The 12,305-nt window shown below is 44.0% G+C and overlaps 2 protein-coding genes across 2 annotated transcripts in view; one reads left to right on the top strand and one right to left on the bottom strand.

Annotated features, from left to right (window-relative positions):
* The window catches only part of ERCC6 (ERCC excision repair 6, chromatin remodeling factor), a 73,860-nt gene extending 72,938 nt beyond the window's left edge, over positions 1 to 922 (bottom strand). Inside the window, exon 1 of the mRNA XM_077878600.1 lies at positions 789 to 922. The gene's annotated coding sequence lies outside the window, so the exon portion shown is untranslated. The remainder of the gene's footprint in view (positions 1 to 788) is intronic.
* Positions 923 to 930: 8 nt separating this feature from the next.
* LOC144301481 (thymosin beta-4-like) lies at positions 931 to 6,443 on the top strand. Its single transcript, XM_077878601.1, has 2 exons — positions 931 to 1,075; positions 5,853 to 6,443. The coding sequence occupies exon 2, from the start codon at positions 5,889 to 5,891 to the stop codon at positions 6,021 to 6,023; it is 135 nt and encodes a 44-aa protein (XP_077734727.1). The 5' UTR covers positions 931 to 1,075; positions 5,853 to 5,888; the 3' UTR covers positions 6,024 to 6,443.
* The last annotated feature ends 5,862 nt before the right edge of the window (positions 6,444 to 12,305 follow it).

The following is a 12,305-nucleotide window of genomic DNA, read 5'->3' as shown; positions in this document are numbered from 1 at the left end:
TAAGTGAGGATGGAGGGGTAGGTAAGATCACAAAGGACCTGGGAGAACGGGAACTTGGATTTCATTCCAATTGCAATGGAATGATTTTTAAGAGTTTTTTTTTTTTAATTTTTTTTATTTTTAAGAGTTTTAAGCGGGGTGATGATGGCATGACCCATCTCATGTTCAGAAGAGACCACCTGGCCTCTGTATGGATAACAGATCCGAGGAAGCAGCACAAGGAGATGATGGGAGACCTATGGGTGAGGAGTGATGGCCACTTGGAACAGGGTGACAGCAGTGAAGACGGATGCTCGTGGGAAACCAATGTCACAGCGTTCGTATACAGGCTGCTCGACCTTCCTTCACACGCTCCCATCCGACAATATCAACGCCCGAAGTGCCCGACTTGTATTTGCCCCGATCCTCTCTTTCAAGTAACTCCACTATTCTAGCCTAAACCAAACAGGGCCGCGCCGATCCGGGTCCTGGCCCCGCGCGCCGGCGCCGACACGGGCCCAAAGTTGAGGTTTCGCGGCGGGCCCGCGCGCCAGCCTGCTGCCGGCCTGAAGCTGGGGCGCCGCAGTCCCAGGTGAGCGCTGGCTCGTCACTTCCGGCCGCAGGTGCGCCAGGTCTGCGGGCGCGCGCCCAGCGCGAGGGCCAGCTCCCGGGCGGCCGCGGAGGGGCTCCCTCCAGGCGGCCGGACACCCGAGGCAAAGCCACCGGCGCCTGAAAGCCCCAGCGGGGCCCAGACATCCCCCGCCCGACCTTCCACCAGGCCGCCCCGACCCTCACCGACGCTCACTCACCCCGCGGCCACCCGAGCGGAAACGCAGACACCGCGGCCGCCAGCAGCCGAGAAGCCAGCCCGGGCGGCCCGGCGCATGCGTCCTCGGCCCCCCGTCAGCCCCGCCCCCAGCGTGACCCGACGGGCTTGCGCGGTAGGCCCCAAGGCGCATGCGCCAGGCCGACGAGGACGAGCGTGGCCGAGCACGTGACTTTTAAGGAGGCGCGTGGCCCCGCCTTTCCGCCTGCGCGCTCTGTGTGTCGCCTGGTGTAGAGTAGAAGCTGTGTCTCCAGGAAGAGAGAGGGAGAGGTACGCTGTGAACCCCCGAGAAAGTAAGGCTGCAGAAGGGAGGGGCCCGAACGGCACACCTGAGGACGCACGCACGGTGGATGCGGTCACCTGGCGCGGCTGTTGGCGCGCGACGAGCGGAGGCGGGGCTGATGCCCCCCCGCCCCCGCGCAGGTCTGGGTGCGGGTGCGGGTGCGGGTGCGGGTGCGGGTGCGCAGCGGGCCTACGCGACGGTCTGGATTGCGTGACTGAAGCAATCCCTCCCATCTGGCCTCCTACCAAAGAGGTAACAGAGATTTTGAGCCAAATGAGAATGTTTGCTTGGAGCTTTTGAAGAAACAAAATACCCACACCTATGTTGACCACAGAGGGAGGAAACCAAGCCTTACGTGAGGAAGGAGTAGCCTGTGATGGGTGCCAGGCTTACCAAAAGAGGCAGCTTCTCAACCCGGGGATTCCGGCGCTGCAACACGGCGGATTGGCCAGCGCCAGCGCCGGAAAGTCCTCTGGGAGTCGTAGGAACTCAGACAAGGTCTCTGTGTTCTGGGGGGTGGCTTGGTCTGGTTTGGTTTTTTAGGAAAACATCTTTGGGCCTGGGTAGGGAAGTGCCTTCCTCATCTTAAAGCCTGAAGTGGGATAACAGGAAAAGGGGGCTAGGAAACTACTGGGTAATAGTAATACCACAATATCTCTCCTGTTAGCAGCACAGTCTACATTTGCCTCAAGTCATCCTACACACACACACACACACACAAAGTCATCCTACACACACAAAAAAATGTAACTTTGTCTTTTTTTTTTAATTATTTTTTATTGGACTTCAATTTGCCAACATCTAGCATAACACCCAGTGCTCATCCCGCCAAGTGCCCCCTCAGTGCCCGTCACCCAGTCACCCCGACCCCCCACCCACCTCCCCTTCCACCACCCCTTGTTCATTTCCCAGGGTTAGGAGTCTCCCATGTTCTGTCACCCTCACTGATATTTTCACTCATTTTCTCTCCTTTCCCTTTATCCCCTTTCACTAAATTTTATATTCCCCAAATGAATGAGACCATATAATGTTTGTCCTTCTCCGATTGACTTACTTCACTCAGCATAATACCCTCCAAGTCCCTCCACGTCGAAGCAAATGGTGGGTATTTGTCGTTTCTAATGGCTGAGTAATATCCCATTGTATACATAGACCACATCTTCTTTATCCATTCATCTTTCGATGGACACCGAGGCTGGTGAGTTTTTCCTTCTAGTCATTTTGCTCAGTGCAGAGTGGCCAAAAACAAGTTGTACTTGATAGAAGCGCAAACTCTTCTCACTGTAGCACTACAGCTGTTCTCTCTTTAAATCTCAGACTGAATTCGTAGGTTTTCAGGATGATTTGAAAGTTATCTAGATAAGTTGGTGGGGACAGGTGACTTGGGGACCCTACTCTTCTGCCATCTTGCCCCGCCTCCTAACTTTGTTTTTTAAAAAGGAATAAAGAATTCTAGTGATCTCCTGGATACAATTATTGAGAATAGAAAGGCATTGGTAAGATACTACTTTTAATGCTTGAATTTGAAAGCTGTTTCTCCCAGATATACAGTGGCTCCCAACCGTTTTGAGAATGAGGTTCCCTTTTAAATATGCACTATCTTGCTGAGCCCCCATGTATCAATCAGAATTTGGACAAGAAGTAGATGCTACACTCAAACTAGAGGAGAATCAATAACTTCTACAAAGATGTGGACAGGATTAAGAAAACAACTCAGGATGGCACAGTACCCCTGAGGCTAGCAAGACTTCAGGACCTTTTCCCTTACATTATGGGCTAGATTGCATCCCTCCAAATTCAACTGAAATCCTAACCCCCAATACCTCAAAAGTGACTATATTTTGAGATAGGATCTCTAAAGACCCCAAAAACCTTTTTATTAAGTTAAAATGAGGTAATTAGGGTAGACTCCAATCCAATATAATTGGTGTCCTTATGAAAAGAGGAGATTGGGGCATTGGACATGCACAGAGGAAAGACCATGTGAAGACCCTGGGAAACAGCAACGATCTACAATTCAAGAAGAAAGGCCTCAGAAAAGACCAGCCCTGCCAACCCTTGATCTCAGACTTATAGCCTCCAGACTGTGAGAAAATAAATTTCTCTTTTTTAAGCCACCCAATTTGTAGTACTATATTATGGCAGCACTAACATGAATACACCATCCCTGGGCATGAAAGGGTAATGGTAAGACATTGGTTCAGAAGAGAATAGTTGAATGGAAAAGACCAATTGAAATGTATCAACCCATGATCACTCAGTGAGAGGGAACTGGGGAAATAAACACCCCGAACTCACTACCCTTCTATTATTTCATCTGTTGTTGCCTCCCACCAGCCAAACTTACTGACAGCCAGAGGGCAATGAAGCCTGTTGATGCCATTCTGTATAGATCAGCCTCTTCAGGCCTAGGTTAGGTTTGAGAGAGATGGAGAGTAGGTTTGGAGCATCAAACTGAAAAGATGCATTATACCCTACACAATTGTATTCATCCTTTTAGTATCCCTTTAGTGTAGAAAATGCGTAATGAAACAGTCACCATTAATTCAGTAAAGCTTTTTAGATGAATTTGTATTTAGTTAATTGAAGTATCTATGTACTTTCTCTAAGCCAAGTTTCCTCTGACCTCTGTGGCCTGAAAGTAGTAATGTCACATTAGCAGCAACAACTTAGATTTTGATGATTTCTGTGCCTACCTGAATACCCCAAAATCCCTCTTTTCACTCATGCCCTTATGAATGGAATATAGTGCCCTTACAAAAAGAGGTCCTGGAGAGATCCTTCACCCCTTCTGCCATGTGAAGACACAGCAAAAAGATGACTGTCCGTGAACCAGGAAGTCAGCTCTCACCAGACACCAAATCCATCAACATCTTGATCTCAGATTTCCCAGCCTCCAGAATTAGGAGAAATAAATTTCTGTTGTTTCTAAGCTACCAGGTCTGTAGTAGTTTGTCAGCAGCCTGAATGGGTTAAGATAAATTATAAGCAATTACTTATAATATTCATTTATGAACTTCAGTGTCTGAATGTCAACCAAAACCTCTCCTTTCCCCCCGACATCCTTTCAGTCCCCAAGTTCCATCAGTTCCACCTCCCCCATAGATTACACATCTATCCCATCTTCTCCATTCCCTATGTTCAGTTTTCTTGACTGTTGCAATCAGTCTCCTAGCCCAGTCTTTTTCCCTACCCATGCACTTGGGTGAGGATTTCAGACCCTTTGGATCATGTCTCTCCTCTGCCTCAGACCGACCAATGCAGGAAAAAATCCAAACTATTTAACATATTATCCAAGCCATTTTATTATCCTGCCCAGTCTGATTTTTTCTATATCATTTTTTGTCCTCTCAAGATTTAAGGAACTATTTACTATTCTATTTGTAATGTGCTGCAGTCATCTTGAACTGGCTAGCACCATTGTGTGCACCTCTTTCCAACTGCCTTAGTTTGCTCAGGCTGCCATAACAGAATACCATGCACTGGGTGGCTTAAACAACAGACATTTATTTTCTCACTGTTCTAGAGGCTGAAAAGTCTAATTAATCCTGGTGAGGATTCTTTTCTGGGTTCACAGATAGTTATCTTCTCACTGTCCTCATATGGTAGAGAGAGTTCTGGTGTTTCCTTTTTTAAAAGCTTGATTGACTTGAGAGAGAAAAAGAGTGAGGGTGGGGCAGAGGAAGAGGAGAAAGCAGACTCCCCACTGAGCAGAGATCCTGACTCGGGGCTCTATCTTAGGACCCCCAAGATCATGACCTTAGCCAGAGGCAGATGATTAATCATTGAGCCACACAGGTGCTCCTGTCTCTTCCTAATCACATAAGGGCACCAACTCTAACAGATTAGGACCCATGCCACCCTTAAGATCTTATTTACCTTAGGTACTTCCTAAAGGCTCTATCTCTAAGTACAGTCACATTAGGTCTCCAACATAGAATCAGTGGCCTCACATTGGTAACTTGAAATTGACCACGTGGGAGTATATACTACAGAAACAGACAAATTCTATGAACCAGAGTTTTTGATAGGAGGGGGACAGTTTATTTTTTCCCAGCATATTGCTACTTGTTCTTCTCAGGCCTATATGACTTTGTATATGGGTCTCTCTGCTTGGATTTCTCTCACCCATTCCAAAGTTTCTATTTTCTGAAGCTTTCTCTGATCCTCTAAATAGAATTAGGCCTTCTCAGCTCCTTCTGCACCCCAAACCGCATCTCTACTATGGTACTTATTACTTTGGATTTTAATACATTTTACATAACAAGGACTTTTAAAGTCCTAACTGTGGACCAGGTTTTGTCCTGAGAGCTTTAAAAATATTAACTCTCTTAAATATGACCATAATTATCACTGTGCTTTTCCTTTCTATTTAGTGTTCAGTGTAAGAAACTCTCTCCCTACCTCTACAAAACAGAAGGACTAAGTTGACTCTCATTTTTCAAAACTTCAGGGTAGTGGCAATGCCCCAATTTGATTCCCCTTCCTCAGAAACATGGAAAAACTAAAAAAAAAAAAAAACAGAAATAGGGGCGTCTGGGTTGCTCAATGGTTGAGCATCTGCCTTCAGCTCAGGTCATGATCCCAGGGTCCTGGGATCGAGTCCCACATCAGGTTCCCCGCAGGGAGCCTGCTTCTCCCTCTGCCTTTGTCTCTGCCTCTCTCTGTATCTCTCGTGAATAAATAAATAAAATCTTTTAAAAAAAAATATGTTGGGATTCGGCAGCGACCACAGCACAGACCGGATCCCTCTCCTCTCTCCAGCTCACTCGTTCGCCTCGCTCCGCTTCCTCTGTAACCATGTCTGACAAACCCGATATGGCTGAGATTGAGAAATTCAAGAAGTCGAAATTGAAGAAGACAGAAACGCAAGAGAAAAATCCACTGCCTTCGAAAGAAACGATTGAACAGGAGAAGCAAGCAGGCGAATCGTAATGAGGCATGCGCCACTAATATGCACTGTACATTCCACAAGCATTGCCTTCTTATTTTACTTCTTTTAGCTGTTTAACTTTGTAAGATGCAAAGCGGTTGGATCAAGTTTAAATGACTGCGCTGCCCCTTTCCACATCAAAGAATGGAGAACTACTGACAACGAAGGCACCTGCCTTTCCCATCTGCCTGGCTGGCTGGCTGGCTGGCTGGCAGGGAAGGAAAAGAACTTGCATGTTGGTGAAGGAAGAAGCTGGGTGGGAGGACAGTGAGATCTAGAGTAAAAAACCAAGCTGGCCCAAGGTATCTTGCAGGCTGTCAAAATGCAGTTTAATCAGAGTGCCATTTTTTTGTTCAAATGATTTTAATTATTGGAATGCAATTTTTAATATGCAAATAAAGTTTTAAAACGTGAAAAAAATATTTTTGAAGTGCATTGAACACTGTGAGAAACTGATAAATCTAAAAATAGAGGTAAAAGCATATTATTTAGAATTATGTTAGCCACCACTACAAAAAGTAATGTTAAATATAGGTTGAATAAGTGAACAAATAATTTTTAAAGCAATGAATATATAACAATGGTTATATGATTCCATTGAAATATATATGTATATGTGTGTGTTTGTGTGCATGTGTGTATACAGGGGGAAGTGTGGTGTGGAGATGAGGAATAGTGTCCCTACTTTGGACACCATGACATTCTGTGCCTTTGCCTCTCTTAGTCTCACTGTTTCATATATTCTGTCCAACTTTCTCTTTACCCTGACTTTTTCTCAAATCCCTCCCAGATTAATTTTGGGCACTGCTTTTTTCTATAATCTTTTAGGGTCATTACAGAATCATTACATGGGTAATCATTACATTAATTTTAGGGTCATTACATGGGTGATTACAGAATCAACAAACACCTTACTCTCCAAAGCTGATATATAAAAGTAAAGAACAAGAAATCCTGTCATTTGCAACAACATGGGTGGACCTAGAGGGTATTTTGCTAAGTGAAATAAATCAGACAAAAAAAGATAGATACCATATGATTTCACTTATATGTGAACACTTAAAAAACAATGAGAAAGCAAAACAAAAACAGATTGATAAAGACAGAGAACAAACTAGTGATTGCTAGAAGAAAGGGGTGGATCAAATACGTGAAGGAATTAAGAAGTACTACTTCCAGTAACTTCCAGTAATAAAAGAAGTCATGAGGATACAAAGTACAACACAGAATACAGTCAACAATATTGTAATAACTTTGTATAGTGACAGACAGATGGTAAATGATGTAAGAAAGAACATTGGGGTTTGAAGCCATGGCCAAGAAAGAATTCTTGAGATGTCTTTGCTGCAAAAAGGTGATTTTATTAAAGCACAGGGACAGGACTTGTGAGCAGAAAGAGCTGCCCTGGGGTCATGAGGAGTGGCCCATTATATACTCCCAAGTTGGGAGGGGTAGTGTAAGTCTCTAAGGAATTTTGGAAGCAATGTCTCCAGGACCTTCAAGGGACTAGCTATTGTTGGGAAAAGGTCATTTATTACCGTCTAATAAAACGTTAGTCATGAGACCCTCCCATTTATATTGGTGGGCCATATGCTTGGGGGATGATTGCCAACACATATCTTGGAGGGTTTAAAAATAAAGATTTCTACAGGAATTTTTATATGTTAAAGTAGATGTGCAACATCCTGGGGGTCAGGCTAAGATTGGCTTTTGCTCAGAGCAAAGTATTAAGATGGAGACAGTCCCTAAAGGAATGTCACTCTGCCTGTTTCAAGGATTTGTGAATGGGCTGTGGGTAGCAAGGAAATTTAATTTCTCTTCTGCCTTTGGTTCCCACATCAGGAACTTCACTTAAAGTGGAGAGCATTTCATAAGGTACAGAATTGTCGAATCACTATGCGGCACAGCTGAAACTAATATTATATGTCAACAATACTTCAATTAAAAATTTAAAACAAAATAAATAGGAAAGAATTAAAAATAGATATGTACGAGCAAAGGTCTGCTCAAACTTCAGAAAAAGGTACAGGTGAATCTTAGTAAGGCTCCACTATTTCAATCTAATTTTATTAGTAGTAACCAGCATGGTAACTGACATTTGCAGTTGTACCTTAAGGAGATTTTGAAGGGAACTATGATGATTCTGAACACATGAGAAGGAAAATTATTGCAGACCTAGTCTTCATGAGTGGAAACGTACTGAGAGTATGAACATAAAGAAGAATTTAGCAATAGTAAGAATAACCTGAGGATGTGGACATGTTTACAGGATATCTACTTCCAAATAAAATTTGTACAAAGAAAGTGGAATTATGTGATCTTAGTATCCTGTACACTATGTGACAGTTCCACCTCTTCATTCATTATCCGTGCAGCTCCCTTTGAGCAGTCACCTCACGGAGAAGGCTATTCAACAAATGGCCACTAGAGAAAGCAGAGCACCCACAAATCGGTTTGGGTAATTTCATTTTAGCAGATGCATTTTGTCCAGTGGCTACTATGAGCCAGGTGTTCTGTTGGATATGGAGGACACAGAGGTAAACAAGGCAGACAAGGTCCATGCACTCATAAGACTTACATTCTTGCAGAGGAAAAATAAATAAATTTATTAAGCAAAAAAAAAAAGATGAAGTAATTAAAAAAGTAGCGTCTGAATAGGGGACATTTTGACTGCAATCTGAATGACAAAAGGTTACTATCTGAGTATCAAGTAGAAGAGGATTCTTGGCAGAAAGCAGTAGTGCAAAGAGGGTAATGTAGGCACAAACTTGGCAAATTAAAGACTAGAAATTTGGCCACTGTGACTGAAGCCAAGGCAGTTAGGGGCTAGATATCTAGAGTTCTGTAAGCTAGGCATTCAATTTAGATTTTATTCCAAGTGCAAATCAAATCTGTTGTAGGATTTTAAGTAGGAAAGTGACATTGTAAATTTGCATTTAAAAATATTTGTTGGCCTAATGACCATCATTTAGATCGATGGAACAGAATCGAGAGTCCAAAAATAAACTCATATATCTATAGTCAATTGATTTTCTTTTTTTTATTTTATTTTATTTATTTATTTATTCATGAGAGACAGAGAGAGAGAGGCAGAGACACAGGCAGAGGGAGAAGCAGGCCCCATGCAGGGAGCCCGACGTGGGACTCGATCACGGGTCTCCAGAATCACACCCTGGACCGAAGGCAGACGGTCAACCACTGAGCCACCCAGGGACCCCCCAGTTGATTTTCAACACATGTGCCAAGACCATTTAATAGGGAAAGAATAGACTCTTCAACCAATGGTGATGGGAAACTAGATATTCACAAGCAAAAGAATGACATTGGAATCAACCTCACACCATATGCAAAAATTGACTTAAGTGGAGCAAAGACCTAAAGAGCTAAAACTATAAAACTCTCAGAAGAAAACTAAGGAGTAAATCTTCATGACCTTGGATTTGGCAATGGATTCTTACATATGACAGCCAAAACATGGCAACAATGGAAAAAATAGATCAATTGCTCTTCATCAAAATTTAAAACTTTTGTGCATCAAAGGACACCATCTAGAAAGTGAAAAGGCAACCCACAGAATGGGAGAAAGTATTTGCAAATCATTTCTTTTTATTTATTTATGATGGGGGGGGGGGGGCAGAGACACAGGCAGAGGGAGAAGCAGGCTCCATGCACCGGGGCCCGACGTGGGATTCGATCCCTGGTCTCCAGGATCGCACCCTGGGCCAAAGGCAGGCGCTAAACTGCTGCGCCACCCAGGGATCCCTGCAAATCATTTCTTTTTTTTTTTATGATAGTCACAGAGAGAGAGAGAGAGAGAGAGAGAGGCAGAGACATAGGCAGAGGGAGAAGCAGGCTCCATGCACCGGGAGCCTGATGTGGGATTCGATCCCGGGTCTCCAGGATCGCGCCCTGGGCCAAAGGCAGGCGCCAAACTGCTGCGCCACCCAGGGATCCCTGCAAATCATTTCTGATGAAGGACTAGAATCCAGAGTATACAAACAACTCTTCCAACTCAACAACATGAAGAACAATCAATTAAAAATGGGAAAGCCATCTGAATAAACATTTCTCAAAAATTTATATATAAATGGCCAACAAGCACATGAAAAGATGTTCAACATCATTAGTCCTTTCAGAAATGCAAATAATCATATTAATTAGTAGTTGCCAAGGCCTGTGGGAATGGAGAGTTGGACAGTAATTGCTAGAGTACAGATTTTCTTTTTCTTTTTGGAGTGATGACAGTGTTCTGGAATTAGTGGTAATGGTTGCACAATTTTGTGAATGGCCTAAAAAACACTGACTTTTACACTTCAAAAGTGATTTTTATGGTATGTGAATGATAATAAAACAATTTTTAGGGGCACCTGGGTTGCTCAGCCGTTGAGTGTCTGCCTTCAACTCAGGGCGTGATCCTGGGGTCCTGGGATCGAGTCCTGCATTAGATTCCTTACAGGAATCCAGCTTCTCCCTCTGCCTGTGTCTCTGCCTCTCTCTGTGTCTCTTATGAATAAATAAAATCTTAAAAAAAATTTTTTTAAATAAGCTCTAGTACATTAGGGCTTGAATTCTTGTTTTGGAAATCTTGTAACAGCTGCCATTAAAAAAAGTCAAACGAACATTAGATTAACTCAAGACACGTGAGTGAGGTCATCCTAGGCCATTCAGTCCCAAGTGAGACCTTGACTTTTAACTGACCTCCGGGATCAGCAGAGCTGACCCTGACTAGAGAAATTCCTCACTGATCCATAGAATTTGAGAACCAATAAATATTGACTGTGTTGGGGCGCCTCGGTGGATCAGAGGTTGAGTGTCTGCTTTTGTCTCAGGTCATGATCCTGGGGTCCTGGGATCAAGTCCCATATCAGGCAAGGAGCCTGCTTCTCCCTCTGCCTGTGTCTCTGACTCTCTCTGTGTCTCTCATGAATAAATAAATAAATAAAATCTTTAAAAATATATATTGACTATGTTAAGCTCTGTGTTTGGAAATAGTTTGTTATGTAGCAAAAGTTAACTGAGACGGAAGGTGACCCAGAAGACTGTCAAAATGCTCAGTGCCAGAAATGTGGAAGACAATGAGACAAATGCTCTTCCTTTCTTAGGAGCCATCACACCAGAGGGGACGTGCCATTTACACAAAGGCACAGGCAGCTCACAGGTCATTGCATTGTCTCCTAGAGAGCAAACACATCCATAAGGACTCCAAAGACTGCCCAGATGGCTGACATTCAAAGGAGATGCAGGAATGAGCAAGCAAAAAGAGAGCAGGTGGTCCTTAAGTGAGACCCTTCTGTGTACTACCCTATGAGCACAGACACCTGGGGCACAGAGGGGAGGTTGGGAGAGAGGGAGGTCACATGCTTTCCTCTGCTAGTAGCCCACTGCTTCTAAAGACCTGGGAAGAGAATCATAACACTCAAATAACATGAATATTTACCTGAAAGGATGCAAAGGTTTTAACCCCACATTAGAATACTGGCAGATGTGACCTAGGTAATATTGTCTGGCAAGAGACCAACTTTTCTTTCTCCCCACTTTCAGGAATGGGAAAAAGAACCCAAAAAAGCAAACTCGATAGTAATGGTTACCAGAGGGGGGAAAAATCACATTTGTACATTGCTAGGTTAAAACTGCACAATTCAGACTGTTACCGTCTTTCCTTTTTCTCTCCCTAATATTTGGTGCTAGCCATGTGCCTAGCTCTCAGAAAGCAGAGGAATAAACATCTGAGTGTTTGCTCATGTCCTTCTCCTTTGTGGTGATGGATATTCTACAATCCTCCATGATTTAGCTCAATTCAGCCCTTTCATAAAGCTTTCCTGAAACCTGACTTCAGGCTGCAGGAAATTCTTGTTCTTTGTCCTCAATTCCAGCACAGAACTCCCCAGACAGCTTTGTAATTGGCTGGGTCAATGTCCATTTCCCCAGATCTCAGCTGCTCCTACAACCTTGAACTTTTCCTTCCAGGGACACGGGATGCCACTCCCAGGCTTGTCCTCTGTCCCAGAGCCACAAGAACCGTCAGGTGCTACAGATAAAGAGACATGACCACCACTCCCTCACAAAGCATCAGCCCCTTAGGGACCTCAGATCTCAGAGCCCGTAGCTGTTCTCAGGTCAAACCAAGTGGGGAAGCTTCAAAAACGTGCCTCCTCCAGTCTGACAGCGCCCCTACCCACCACCCACCTCATTTCTGTGAGGTCTGTGTTTAGAGACCCACAGATTCCTCAAGATGCTTTTTAAGACTTCCTGCTTTTTGCTAGCAAATTGTTAATCAGTTTGTG

The sequence above is a fragment of the Canis aureus genome, chromosome 29 (assembly GCF_053574225.1).
Source record: "Canis aureus isolate CA01 chromosome 29, VMU_Caureus_v.1.0, whole genome shotgun sequence".
Lineage (NCBI taxonomy): Eukaryota > Metazoa > Chordata > Mammalia > Carnivora > Canidae > Canis > Canis aureus.
Note: the sequence above shows the minus strand (reverse complement) of the source record. Positions and strands in the feature narration are given on the sequence as shown.

Excerpts from the sequence above, each read along its gene's own strand:
- LOC144301481 (XM_077878601.1), top strand. The coding sequence starts at position 5,889 with ATGTCTGACAAACCCGATATGGCTGAGATTGAGAAATTCAAGAAGTCG.